This window comes from Betta splendens, chromosome 6, assembly GCF_900634795.4.
Source record: "Betta splendens chromosome 6, fBetSpl5.4, whole genome shotgun sequence".
In the NCBI taxonomy this organism is placed as follows: Eukaryota; Metazoa; Chordata; class Actinopteri; order Anabantiformes; family Osphronemidae; genus Betta; species Betta splendens.
The window spans coordinates 1,048,231-1,063,657 of record NC_040886.2 but is presented as its reverse complement, the minus strand read 5'-3'; the positions used below and the strand labels follow the sequence as shown (position 1 = coordinate 1,063,657).

General features: G+C 40.5%; 1 protein-coding gene across 3 annotated transcripts in view; it reads left to right on the top strand.

Annotated features, from left to right (window-relative positions):
- Positions 1–1,112: 1,112 nt before the first annotated feature.
- The window catches only part of LOC114857795 (cytosolic carboxypeptidase 4), a 60,267-nt gene continuing 45,952 nt past the window's right edge, over positions 1,113–15,427 (top strand). The window contains exons 1-3 of one of the 3 annotated variants that reach the window (XM_055509800.1): positions 1,113–1,322; positions 6,478–6,551; positions 12,012–12,075. In XM_055509800.1, the coding sequence (XP_055365775.1) occupies positions 1,241–1,322; positions 6,478–6,551; positions 12,012–12,075 (220 nt within the window). In that variant the 5' untranslated portion in view covers positions 1,113–1,240. Of the gene's footprint in view, positions 1,323–6,281; positions 6,366–6,477; positions 6,552–12,011; positions 12,076–15,427 lie in introns of those variants that run through there. The other 2 variants (XM_029154629.3, XM_055509799.1) reach the window with 2 other exon arrangements.

Here is a 15,427-nt window from a genome sequence, read left to right as displayed (position 1 = left end):
TGATACTGGGAACACAGGCTAAAAAAGAGATCCATCTATGATGGAACAGGGTGAGAGGGGCGAGAGTGCAGCACACCGCTGACATGGCTGGATGATCTCTAACCTGAGAGGGTGCAGGGTCAGCTCACCTTTAACACGGTGAACCTTTGACATTTAGGGTTAGAGTGCAGGTAACCACTGACATTACTAACACTTGACACTGGAGGGCGACCTATGACCTTAGGAGTCAGGGTGAAAGGACAGGTGACCTTTGTCCTAGAGCTATCAAAATTTAATTTGATGAAAAGTCGTCTCTCTATTGTGTGTACTGTGTGTTTGAAGGAATATGTATTTAGACAGCATTTTTAAAAAACAAAATGGAGTTCACATTTATTTAATCAGTATTGAGTTTAGGTGTAAGAGGGACCTGGAAACAAGAGATCCATAAATAAAACCCAGTGATTTGCGAGTCAAACTCGGTGAGTTATGGGTTTTCATCTAACAAGATGACTTAAGTGTATGGTTTATACTTATAGAAACTACAATCACCTGAATGTGTGCTTCATGTTTTGATTGTTTTTTTGTAGAATGGGTTCTAGTTCAAGATTAGTGTTGCCTGAGTGTCCGGAGTCCAGCAGAAAGGCTTAAAATTGACCTGTAACATGGAACCCGCCTAGTCAGAGAAATTTGAAACAAAGCATTTTTATTAGAGTTAATGAAAAACTTAAAATGCCTGTGGAATAATACTACAAAACAGGAGTGAGCACAACGAAGTCCTTTCTGTAGTTTTCTGCACCAGAATCCTCCCTTCCAAATAGAGTGTTACTGACGTCCTTCACAGCAACATTAGAGCCTCAGACACGCTCTGTTGACAGGGGTGATTTACATGGACACACACACACACACACACACACACACACACACACACACACACACACACACACACACACACACACACACACACACACACACACACACACACACACACACACACAATCACACTCACACATACATTGCACTCCACATTGCTGTCTGACATTTGCAGTTGCACCCAATGAGCAGGCAAAGAGGCACAAGAGCGTTTTAAAGCTCAGCTGGGTGGTTATAAGAACTGCACATTCCCTCTCACTCTGCTCCAATGCAAAAGTGTGTGGGTCACAGGAGAAGAGAAGCACAGCAGTGGAAGTGACATGTCTTTGTTGTATACCTGTGGTTAAAACCACAGCTGCCTGTATCAGACCAACTAGTTTAAAAATCAACCATGATTGGTTATGGTCGAAATAACTTCACGTGGAATGGAAGTCTGAGGGAGCTTGGAGGCAGCTGCCCAGTGTTTTGTGCAGGTAGGCACATATTGAGACTGAACATGCCTCGTATTTGTCGTATTCTACTCTACGTATTCATATACAGGGAGAGTAAGCACTGCAGATTTCATGTTAGGGGTGCGCGATACTGCAAACTTTGGTGTTGATCCGATATCAAGTAAATACTGGATCAGTATAGCTGATACTGACAATTAATGCATTATCAAATATAAATACATTTTTATGACTTTCAGGTGTTGTGTTTTACATTGTATTAATTAAATAAAGCCCAGACAAAGTAAATATAAATATATAATATGAATTGGTGGTGTTGCCACTGTATTTAACAGCCTTTTTGCAGATTGTACAAGTTGCCGTTATTATATTTAATGTTCGGCTCAATAATATAACCACACGCTGCTCCACTTTTTTTGCTTCCATCCTTCTTCATCTGTGTCCTCCTCTGCTTGAGTCACGTGAGATCTCAAAGCAAGGGGGGGGGGGTGTTGGTGTGTGTCTGCTTCTGAATCCCTCTACACCGCTATGCAGCAGAGCAGGATTACAGCTTGCGTCCATATTCATACTGAACCAGTTTCAAGTTTAATAAATAATATAAACTTGAGGTTTTCCAGAAGTTGCTCAGGCTTTTATGGCCACATGCATGAGCAGTCCAGTTAACAAATAGTGGCGTGAGTAGTAGAGTGAAAGCACCACACACATTTACAGAAAGAAGCTTTGTCCTGTGGGTCATAGGGCTGCTGCCTGCCGGGCACGGCTCGTGTTCCCAAGGCTGGTCCAGTTCAGTGCTATCTGTGCTATGTCCTGAATGCGAGTGTGAATTCTGTGTCGTGCCTCAGTAATGGGATGTCAGTTCAAAGGCATAGCAGACAGGAGCAAAGCATCCATTTGGCTAATGAGACATGAGAAGTGATCACAGTAAAGGAAAATCACAGCCAGTGTAAATAGAGCTAGATCAAACAATGAAGCCTTTCAGTGCTCTGAGTTTAAAGGGATACTTTACAGTTAAAAAGCAAGTTGTATTATAACAATTAGACATTTTTTTAGCCAAAATGTGCAAAAACGTTTACTATTTATTTTGTGTCCAGAGAAAACAGGAAAAAGTGGGAGTATAATGTGTTTCGACTGAAAATGGTCAAATCCTAACCTAAACAGACAGAATGCACTGCGCTCTGACAAATCTCCCAACCTGCAGTGATTAGACCTATTTGACTCCTCCAATTTACAGACTACACATTGCTTTACGTTTTGAACAATGTGTTTGAATAAAGACATTGTTTCTAAGTTGTTTAGCAACCTTTTATTTTGAATGAAAGCAGCCAGTGGTTAGAAAGCCACAGACTCTTCATTTAGCCACAATCCTCTTTTTTTCATCTAGAAAACTGTTAGTGGCTGGCAAAACAAGACAGTTGTCACTTCCTTTCTTTCGTCCCTTCCTTAGCAACGTAGGCTAACAACAAAGCAGCAGCTCGTAACCTTACTCAAACTTCACAACGCAAACTAAAACAATAAATGGTTGAATATATACTTACTTGGTGCTCATTCAACCGTTCTGTCCTGGCTGTTTTGTCTGGATTGTCCTTGACATCCTGAAGCTAGTTACAACTGCTGCTTTGTTTACATCCATCCATCCATTTTCCAAGCCGCTGAATCCCATATGCGGAGTCGCAGGGTGCTGGAGCCTATGCCAGCTGGCTATGGACGAGAGGCAGAGTACACCCTGGACGGGTCGCCAGTCCATCGCAGGGCACAACACACACACACACTCACACCTACGAGCAATGGAGAGAGTCCAATCAACCTAATGCACGTCTTTGGACTGTCGGAGGAAGCCGGAGAACCCGGAGAGAACCCACGCAAACACGGGGAGAACGTGCAAACTCCACACAGAAAGGAACCAGGGCCGCCTCAGGGAATCGAACCCTAAACCTTCTTGCTGTGAGGCGACAGCCTGCACTAATACATGTAAATACAGGTAAAACCCATATCATAAATAATCCAGAGCAGGTCCACTGGGGGTTGAATATTAGTGCTGTATGAGTATGCAAGGAAAAACAATGGCAGAGAGAAGGGTTTATGCTCCAGCAGGCTAGCTCTGCCTCCTCTCAGCCTGACTGTTGCTGGGGCAGGTACAAAGAAAACCAGGAAGCACTAGTTATAGTTTGTGGAGTATCCTGGAGTATCATCTGCATAACAATGAAAACTAATAGAATGCTTCCTTATAATTTCACCTAGGGGAAACATGCATTGCAGGCGGCACGGTGGGGCGGTGGGTAGCACCGTCGCTGGGTTCTGGGTTCGATTCCCTGAGGCGGCCCTGGTGCCTTTCTGTGTGGAGTTTGCACGTTCTCCCCATGTTTGCGTGGGTTCTCTCCGGGTTCTCCAGCTTCCTCCCACAGTCCAAAGACGTGCATTAGGTTGATTGGACTCTCTCCATTGCCCGTAGGTGTGAGTGTGTGTGTGAATTGTTGTCTGTCTCTGTGTTGCCCTGCCATGGACTGGCGACCCGTCCAGGGTGGACCCTGCCTCTCGCCCATAGACAGCTGGGTTAGGCTCCAGCACCCCCGCGACCCCGCATATGGGATTCAGCGGCTTGGAAAATGGATGGATGGAAACATGCATAGGCTAAGCAAAATTGGACCAAGCACAGAACCCTGTGGTACTCCATAGCTAATCCTTGTGCATGTCAAGAATTTCTCATTAACATGAACAAACTGGAATCTGTCCAACAAATAGGATTTAAAACATCCCAATGCTGTTCCTCCAATTCTATGTTGTAGTCTCTGTAATAGAATCTTATGATCAATTGTATCAAATGCAGCACTAAGATCAAACAGGGCAAGGACAGAAACTAGACCATTGTCTGAAGCTAATAGAAGATCATTAGTGACTCTAACCAGAGCTGTTTCTGTGCTATGATGTTTTCTAAATCCTGACTGAAAATCTTTGTACAGGTTATTCCCACTCAGGTGGTCAGATAATTGTTTAGCTACGATTTTTTAATTTTTTAATAATATGTTTTTCTAGCCGCACAAAGTGCTTTTTTATATATTATTAGACTGTCCTGTCTTGCTATGCAGTTTACATTTATTTTGTTAGAACGCCACTGCCTCTCTAGTTGTCTGGTCCTGTGCTTTAGGCTGCGGATCTAGTTATACAATGGAGCTAACCTCCTCCGATTCACTACACAATTCACAACATTGTACATAGTACAAGACTGCAACCTGTTCATAAGGATTAAGGTGACTCTTCTCTTCTCCTCTGTGTATCTACAAGAAAATGAGGCAAAAGCCTCACTGCTTGAATCTGGCAACAGCATTGTCAAATAAACGCCTGCTATAGTACGATTTCTTTCCAGCTGCTGAAAGGTCAATTATGGTAAATTCAAAAATTAATAAGAAAAGGTCAGATAACAGAGGGTTTTGGGGAAGAACTATTAAATTATCAATTTCAACCCCATATGTTCAACAGCTCAGCCTGCAACATGGAGTCCTGGCTTGGGGTGTTGTATCCTGCTTTATTGAGGTGTAGTATGCTCCCCTTGATTGGTGACCTGTGTTTATTTATGGCCCAATATGTTTATAACAGCATCAGGATCAGACAGGTGGAAAGATGGAAAGCGTCAGAGAGACGAACAGACGAAAGCCAAGCTGCTCAAAGTAGAGCCAGCAAAGTGACAATAACAGCGGTAATAATAATATAAGAACCATCAACAACAGTGTTAACAACCAGAGCTCAGGGCAAACTACTCACACCTCACAATGTTAGTGCTGCACCAGAACCACAGACAGGCAGCAGATGAACATCTAGAGGTCTGACTCCAAGTTACAATAGTTTTCTAATAGCACGTGGGCAGAATCACATTAGCGGGATGTAGGCTTGCCTGTGGGAGAGTTTAACATGTAACAATGACAGGGAGTAAGCGAACCAAATAATTGTTACAGCACTGAACTAAAAAATAATATGGGACAACAATTGAAGCTTCATAATTCCTAAACATAAGACATAAATCACAAGAAAAAAGATCCTGTAGAAGTACTAATAATAGTGCTTTCCATGTTATCCAGCAGAGTCATATTTACAGTGTCTTAAGCCAAGGAATTAAATAAAAGCAGAAGCAGGGTAATTTAGTCAGACTTGGTGCCATTGTCCGTCCGATGTTCTCTGAGGTAGATCTATCTGCTCTGACTTTTTTGGTCAACAAATACAATGTGCTGCTGTTTATTACTATGGTGAGAGTAGAGTTAAAGATGGAAACTGTTGCTGTCACCGCCTGTTGGCTCCTCTCATCGGTGGAACAGACTTGACAGCTGCAACAACATGCGGGTATCCCCCATTATTAGTGTGTGTGTGTGTGTGTGTGTGTGTGTGTGTGTGTGTGTGTGTGTGTGTGTGTGTGTGTGTGTGTGTGTGTGTGTGTGAAGCAGAGTAAATCCTGTGTGATTCCACCTGTGGATTTAGCATCAAGGTGACTCCTCATGTATCTGACAAACCATGTTGGGATTAATGGTGCATTGATTTACACTGTGAGAACCAGTGTGTTGTTCACCTGTATCTCATGTATCTTTTAGCGGCTGTTCAATGCACCAAATACAAAAATGGACTTTAAGTGTCTAATCTAAAAACGTGTATCATACAAAGTGCTTTGTTTGACTTTTATTTTAATATCATGCAGAGGCGTACTAGTTAAAAACTGAGGCTGAATATAGTCTGTTCTGCAGCTGTCCAGCTGGTCTTGTAGGAACCTTTTTATAGTTGCTGCCTTTTCAACACCACAGTAGAAATGTTTTGTGGAGCACTTTATCCTAAAAATATAGGGTTACATGTGCACAAGCATGCGCAAAAGCTTGGACACAATAGTTCATCATATGTCTGTACAGTGAGGAGGTAAATGGGTAACACACGTGCACAGACCAAGGAGGAAACCTACTAACACACATTGCACATGGTGAGCAGCATATAAAGCAGTGACACCCACATGGCCTCTGACTGGCTCTGGACGCTTTTCCCAGTCTGGGCTGGTATGGTTGGGTCCTGCTGTCCTCTCTCTCCTTGGACACTGCTGTAATGCTGCATGTATACACTGGTGTTAGTGTGAGACAGAAGGAGCTCAGTGTCTAGGACTGTTAAACAGTTTCTTGGCTTTTTTTTCTCTGTGTGTCCAACTGACTGACAGAGCGAAGGCGTACAAGCATGACAGCCATCACAAGCTCCTGCAGTGGTCTAGAGGTCCTCCTTTCCACCCTTCAGGTAGGGATCCACAGTGATGTGGTCATCGTCAAAATGTTAATATTTACTTTAACTTTCCTTTTTGAATCATAAATGAGCATGACATAAAATGTCTTTACCTGACCAAAGCTAAATACATAGTGTGCAAAGAGAATGTCATGTGAATGACCGAGGTATTATGTGACGAAGCCACACGACCAGATTTACTACTCTATCCCCAGTAGATTTAGGAATTTGCTCCATGTTGACAAGTGGCTCCAGCATTATTTAAAACAGTAGTATAAGAGCACATGTACAGTGATTCAAAATCCTTCTGTAAACAGCAGTACGTTAGTGTAGTTCCAGTAAACATTTACAACTTACAGTGGTAGCAATTAAGTGTCGACCTCTACTGTGATTTGCTTTCATCTCCCCTGCGTCAGCACCTTGTTTGCACCGCGTGAGAGTGTGTGTTACGTTCTTTTAGCCCGTAGATGGCGATTGACTCCCACTTTTGGTCCTAAAACGTCGTAGTTGACTGTGTTATATAGCCTCTTGTGGAATGACCATTGATCAAGTCTTGGGTGGCCTAGTGGTTAAGATGCATTGCTGTAAAGCTTTTTGTCCCGGGTTTGAGTCTGAGTGAGAGCAGTCTTTCAATTTTAATTATTGGAAAAACAGCGTCTCATCATTATCATTTGACCCACGAGACAATATCAGTATTATTTGGTGCATGGATCAGCAAGACTACAAACCGCTGGTCGTCTGTGGCAATGAATTTTTTCAATGAAAAAAAAAAAACCACTAGGAGCTGCGGAGGGCGGCAATATTATATTATTTGAGAACATTCAACATTTGTTTTTTAATCCAAAGAAGACATAAAAGTCAGGACTCAGAGGTTTAACATTTTATATTTTATTGACAGAAGATCGTACCAATTATTCAGTCCTCATGGTCTTTTAGCTACTGCCGTAAATGGAATTTGAGCAATGATCAAACTTAAGTGTCATATTACACCTTGTAAAACTGTAAAGGCTGTCGAGATTGTGTACAGACGACAAAACAGCTGCTGTTACTGAGAGCAACCAGCACGGCATCACCAGTTAATCTGGTGCGGTTATGACACTGTGTGAACTGGGGAGGAGACGGCAGCAGCGACTGAAGAGCAACTGAGTTGATGTCTTCCCCGCTGAAAGGCGCATTCATTTGATAATGCACGTACCTTGGCTGACAGTTCAGTTGAAAAAAACACACTGAATCTTTATCAAACCGTCCTTGAATAACATCTATGAACTGCAGTTTCTTCCTTGATTATCCATGATTATTATCGAAGAAGGTCAAATCTTCGCCAGTCCAAATTGTGCAATTAATACTGTGTTTACAATAAAGGTAATAAATAATAATAATAATAATTTCAGTGTAAAAAGAACTGCATATTTTAAACAAATGTCAAATTGCTACAAATAAATTAGACCAGAAAGCTACGATAAATACATACGTTTATTTTTGCAGAGTAAACGTATGTAGAACAAACTACTTGCTGCATTAATGAGTCTTGTACCTGCAACTGATCACGCCGCCCGATGCTGCCCAGTCTCCCACAGAGCTTTGTCCTGAAGCTGAAGTATTTCTCACCTGCTGATCGAGTAGTAGCAACACATTAGCATGTCTATGCGCCTCTACGAAGGAGGGGAGGGATGAGAAGTTTGCCTTTGCGACTGTGAGCAAACATGAGACAAACAAAAGCTTGGTCAAACTCAGATCTAAGTCATTTGAGTACGAAACACATCACATATCATTGGATCTCGTGTTTCATTCAAGCGGTAGCCTAGAGCTCTCTGCTAAGACTGCTGCCCCGCGACCCATCCACGGATGAGCAGATTAAAGGCAGAGGTTTTTTGTTTTTTGTTTTTCTCTAAACGAAGAAACAGCTTTAAATCCTAATAAAAAAATATTTTTTTCGGTTTATTGGTCTGTAAGGCGGTGCTTTTATTCAAATGTGTTTGCCGCCCATAGCAAGAGAAAGGAGAAAGCCGGTGAAGGCGGATAGAAGGACGGATGGGAAATCAGAGTCAAAGTTTTGAAACGTACACGGGCCGAATAAGTCACACCAGCCCCTCATTCAGTTACAATGACACGCACAGTCGAAACAAATTCTCGCTACATCTAGTGCACCACTCCCCCGTTTCTCTCCTAGCCTGCATTTGCACATCCATACATTTGTGTATTGGTCACTCTCTGTCTGGACACATGACTTCAGAACACGTGTCATATTATCCGATGTCTTGCGTTTTATTCAGAGTCAATGATTGGCCGTGTATGCAAACTATAGGCCATTAAGGTTTGTGTAACTTTTAAGCATTTGATGTCTAAACAAAAGTATAAGCAGAGGTAACGAGAAAACAACTCTTATTGTTTTCCATTTTTCTTTAAACATAAAACATTTTAAATCCAATTCCGTGTCTTTTTGTGAAAAACAAATATTTTTGCCTGGTTTATTGGTTTGTAAGGCGGTGCTTTGATTAAAATCTGTGTGCCGCTCCCAGCAAGAGAAACAAGAAAGCTTGTCAAAGTGGATGGATGGACGGGAATCAAACTGTTGAAACGTTCATGGACCAATTAAGTGATCTCAGCCACTCAGTTACAATGACACGCACAGTCAAAACAAGTCAAACTGCAGTTCTGCAGACACAGAGTAAACATGTAGGAACAAACATGCTGCTGTAATGCGTCACTGTAGATCTGCTGAGTTCTGCCGTCCTGTCAGACATGATCGACAACTTCTGTAAAACAAATTCCTATGATTATTACGGTTATTTACGTAAAATCTACAACTACTGGAAAACATTCATTTACAAGTTGTGAAAGTTTAAAACCTAAATAACTGGCTGTAGTCGCAGATGGATTGCGCTCTACGTCTTTACTTGGCCATGCGCATTCAAATTATATTAATTAAACCACGACCTATTCCTATCACGGAATTATGTGAAGCCAATATATTGTATGGTTGGTCTGTGCATACATATTCTTAAGAGATGCCTGCTATTTAAAAACACGAAAAATTAGAGGAAAATGAAAACAAAAATGTTTTGGTACTGTGGCGCAGGTGTGTCTTAAACTAGACAAAACAATTATAACTTTGCAGTGAACAGAAAATAACTAAGCCATCAACTATGTTGTTCAGAAAAAAAATTGCATAGTAAGAGCAATAACAACGGATCGAACTCACGCCAACTCAGCTAAGACAACTGACTGTCAGAGGATATAGGAATTACCCTGTACAATGACTAGCCATGGATTTGAATGCGACAATATTTATTTGATGTTGCGCTTCATACTCCCCACATTTGAGCACACACAGATACTTAATAGTAAAATAGGTCTGGTGTAATATATGTGTGTTACAGGTAGAAATGAACAGTCGGACCTCAGTTACGCTGTAGTGCTTTGGAGGCTTCTAATCAATGCTGCGCCACCTGGTGGTTAAAACGAGACTAGCGTCCTGATTTTTTTCAGATGGCTGCAGGATAAATAATCCTTAGTCAGGGACGCACTCGCTGCACCGTGGCGACGCAACGCTACTGTAATTAAAACGATAGTCACTTTGAACCGCTACCACTGTAGTTACAGACAAGTTACAGACTTTCACCTTTCATTTGTGACCATTATTGATATGATGATTATGTCAGCAAAGGTATTGGAACATGAGTGATAGGTATTGTAGGGGTCATTGTCAAACCATGAGTAGAATTTCTGCAGAAGAGAGAATCAAAACCACTGTGCAACAACAGTGTATGTTGTCCGGTGAGGAAAAAAAACAATATAACGTTTGATAAACCCTTAACGTTAGTTTTTACTGGAGGGCTCTGGGTTATTGGTTTATCACAATAGGTTTAAATGTGAACTAAACTTGATTCACATGAAAATAATAATAATATTAATATAATGTCTGGACAGTATCTTCCTCTTATCTCTGATACAGGGTTGGACTCTCAGGACAATAAACGCACTGCGTGAGTGCTTGCAGCATTTCGATCAACCAGGTTCATGTCTAGCGCTGCTCTAACATACAGTAAAGACAAGACTGTTGTTCTAAATTAACTGGATCCATCAAAAGAGACAGAAACAGTTTCAAAGTACTGTTTGTACTGTTGTTTAAATGTTTTATAAATTTGTGTCATATGACACAAATCAAAGAAATCTTCTCACGCTACATAACCATGTCTCACTCTCCTCCAACACCACAGCATCATAAAGATAGAATGAACAATAACAAGGAATCACTTTGCTGCACTATGTGATATGAAACTGTAAATACATTTCTCTCATGTTTTCTGTTTTGTTAGGGCAGGCTTGTCTGAAGGGTTATTAGGTTTGGAGCTCAAAAGGCTAAGAGAGCTACATGTACAGTAAAACCTGATGTTCAAAAACACCTTGAACACATTCAGTAAGAAAAAGAGGCTGACGAAGTGTCAAACAAACTGTCAGAGGAAAGCGGATAACACGAATTATCTTCAGCCTAGACCTAAAATATAAATATTAAACAGTGGTTAAAGCTCATTCTGCTTCTAAGATGTTATTTCCAAGACATAATATTAGAGTGTAACTCAACCTGCCTCCAGTTCTTCTGACGGCCATGACTGATTCAACCCTGAAAAGAGGAATTTCTTATTTGACTAGAAAAGCAACATATTTCTTTTCTTTTCGTTTCTCACTGTCTTTGGACTTGTAATGGACAACAACGGTTTCCTCACCGAGTACTAAGTTATGTTTTGTGACGGAGTCAAGTACTTATTTCTGAACTATAACTTTTTTGAAATGCACTATTCTGTATTTTTTGTGTTCCCCTGCTTGTCACTGTTGCAGAAAACCTACCATTAAAATTATAGACTCATTTTTTAGTGGGCAAATCTCCAAAACCAGCCGGGGATCAGATACTTGTTTCCCTCACTGTACCTCTGTTTAGCAACAGTCTCTTATTACAGTAGATCAACACAGCTCTGAACTGTTTGTCTCGCTCTGTAAATAGGCAGATTGTTGGCCACCTACACAGGCTGTCTGTATGCAGCACTTTAAGCTATTTATATCAGTCACATAGTTGGCCAGTGGAGGAGATCTTCATACAACATGCTTTAATGAGGGACATGTCTGGCCACACCAAGAGATTTTTGTCGAAACTGCAGAATTTAATCAGCCATATATTTTAGATGACTGCACCAGCAGATATTAAGATACACTAAGACTATTTTAAACATTGATAAGGAGCAGAAAGCCAGTCATCAGGACAGAGTGAACGTTCAACATGTGGAAAAATTGAGACACCAGATAGGCACATGTAAACCTATATGTCTAAATGCATGTATGACCCGGTTGTGGTAAATACTGCCAAATGTGGCCTATTAAAAGGCTGGTGGAAAAGGATTCTGACTGAGGCTCTGCAATATTTTTAGGTAAGATAATCTTATCAGATAATTTCATGTTCTTAAATGTTTGTCTTTGCAGAATGCAGGAGATGTGGAAAGCACCTTAAATGTCCTCAAAGTCCTGGATGAGCTTCTTTCAGCTGGTAAGCTCATAAAGCAGTGTTTTGTCACTTACAGCACATCTGATAATGTTTATGTTTTATGGTAAAAGTTTCCTTATTACACCTTCTCAAGCTAAAGAATATTAGACCTGGAGGTGTGTGTGTAGATCTGCTGCCTGGCTTGACTGACAGGACAAGCTTGGACTGTGTCGCTTAGTATGCAAATAAGACGTGATACCTGCGCCTCTTTGGAGCAGCTGATATGAGGAGGTCGGGTCCAGCGACTTCTTCTCTGAGTGTAGCACAGCTGGAGAACATGCCTCTGAACATCTTTGGCTTTATAGACTACATTTGGAAAATGGTCAGATATAGTGTTTGCTGCATCTCTTCATATCGATATTAAACAGAACTCCTCAAACAACATTTAGTAATGTATTCAGACACTAATTCTCAGTATTTATAACCCATGTCATTCTACACTTGCCTGGGTTACCGAACTTTGCTCTTGCCATCGACTCGACCTTACCTTTTGCTATTGGACTCTCTTGCTGCGCTCTCAACGTCTGCCTAGACCATGAGATGGCGAAATCGAAGCCTTATGAATCACTGAGCAACTGTGACACAGTTGGGTTGAAATCGACACATTGCCCGACCCCATAGGACACAGTCAGAACAACGACATCTGCTGATTGTGTGTAAGAACTGCATCAGAGCAAACTGACCATCCAACCCTCGCTGATACATGGTTGTTCAGGATCACAGTCCCTGTTTTATTGTCAAATAAAACTTATTTAATCAAAGGTGTGTAGTTGTGTTTCTCTGTGGATATTAATAATACATCAGTAGCCTTGATATGGTAAATATGTTTGATAGTCAGATGTTATTAGAGCTATATTTTGGTGCTTAACAACTTTTTTTATTACTACATTGAGGGAACATGTTTATCATTTAGTTAAATCAAGACTTATTTTAAAAACGTTTCCACAGAACATGACTTTAATCACCTTCTTACTACCTCTCCAGCTTTGGAGAAGAGCCGTTTGCAGGGCACTGATGTCTGACTAATAAAGATATTTTTATTAGAATTGTGACTTGTCAAAATGTAGTTGTAGTCATTAATTACATTTTAAACTTGTCATAAATACATTAAAAATACATGTCATCAATACATTACAGTGAATGCTGCAAAGCAGGTCTATGCATATTACTGATTAGTTCATTAAATGGTTTGATTGTTAATCAATCAGTAATTAATCACAAACTTCCTCTAAATCCTCTCAAAATAAAAGCGCCAATCCGAATGTTTAGGTTTAACAGCAATATTTTTGCTTTTGAATGGGTAATTGTGACTAGTTTATGAGACTTAAACTTTTACAGTTTAGCACAGTTTAGCACTATTTTATTTCATAAGCTATTGAGCACACACAGCTGTGTGTGCTCAATAGCTTATGAAATAAAATAGCTTATGAAATAAAAGCCCCAATCCTAATCTATATAGCAATATTTGTGCTTTCAGCTAGTTTATTATGACTACTTAATTAGACTAATAAACTGTTTAGCAATTACCTGCACAGGCTTCCTTCAAATCCTTTCAAAATAAAAGCACCAATTCAGATCTTAAGCTAAAAATTACAATATTTCTGCTTTCAACTAGTTTATATGGACTAGTTAATAAGACTACTTTATTGTTTAGCAATTACCTGCACAGGCTTCCTTAAAATCCTTTCAAAATAAAAGCACCAATTTAATTTATCAGCTTTTGTAGTCATTTTTATGCTTCTAAATGGGTAATGGCTGCTAACTAATAACACTGTTTTAGCGTTCATCAATTGTCCACACACCTTTTCCAAATACTTTAAAATATAAATATAAATATAAAAATAAAAGTTTGACTGGTTAAATATGACTATTTAATGAGACTACTTTATAGTTGTCAGGTTTTGGCAGAGCGCGGACCCACATGCACAGCACAGAGACCACAGGCAGAAGGTAGAGTTTAACAGTTTAATTCAGTATTCGATATCACAGACGGTCCGGGTCATACACAGTAGATGGCGGGCCTTCGGTACAGATGGGGAAGGCTGGTTCAGATCCAAGGACAGGCAGAGTTTCGGTAACGGGAGGACACAGATTACAGTACCGTTCAGGAGTAGGCTGTCTCGTAGTCGGGCGGTCAGGTTTGGTGTTCTAGAGCTTTCCAAGCAACAGTACAGGTCAGGAGCAGGCGAGAGTCAGGATCAGGAAACAAACAGGATCAGGAAACGCGCGGGCAGGATGACTAAGTGCTGGAAAGTGATGTCTAGCATACAACGATCTGGCAAGGTGTTCTGGGACTGATGGTGCTTAAGTACACGGTGGGTGATTACTGATACGGAGCAGGTGTGACTAATGAGGACCGGAAGTAAGGCTGGAACTAATGAGAAGTGACAGGAAACCGAACTGCTATGCAATAAAACAGGATGTGACTCGTAGACGTGACAATAGTTTAGTAATATTACCTGCACGTTTTGTCCTTGTCTTTTTAAAAGAAGACCACCAATTTAAATCTTTAGCTAAATATAGCAGTATTTCTGCTTTCAACTGGTGTATTGTGAGTAGTCAATTGATCTATTATACTTCACTGTTTTGCAATTATCTGCATGGGCTTTCTTAAGATCCTTTCAAAATAAAAGCACCAATCCAAATTCTTAGCTAAAAATAGCAGTATTTCTGCTTTCAACTGGTTTATTATCACTAGTTAAGACTCTTTTACTGTTACTGTCTTAAGTGTTTCAGCTACTTTCCGCAATTCTCCAGGAATACTTTCAGCATGGCAGCATTCACTGTGCATTTTCCTATGTAAATGCTTCATCTAGTTATTATTATTCTGTACGTTTTTCTGCATCTAACTAGTCCCCCATATGTTTAGCTACAGAAACCATTCAAATATCAAAACAATCAGCTTCTCAAGGAGAAGTGTGCTTTTTTGTCTCCAAGACAACAGCGCAGCTGCAGCTTTGACTCAAACTCCTGATGCTCAGTGTAGCAGGTCATGCATATTACTTATTAGTTCATTACACTGTTTGAATGTTTAGTAATTAATCAGACACTTCCTTTGAATCCTTTCAAAATACGAGCACCCATCCAAATCTTTAGCTTTAATAGCCCTATTTTTAGCTACTTTCAGCAATTCATCAGCAATACATGCAGCATGGAAGCATTCGTTCTTCATTTTCCTATTTTTCTAGTTATTATTGTTGTATACCAACGTCTTAGTTTTTTTTTTAAGTCAGGCATCTCACAGGACAGTAAAGGGGTCCTAGAAAACAGTTGCCATAGGTACGTAATGTTGTGAGTTTCACTGATCGTTAACTTTCGGATCTGCGTGAAGAAAGGGGATAGACGATCCGTTGAT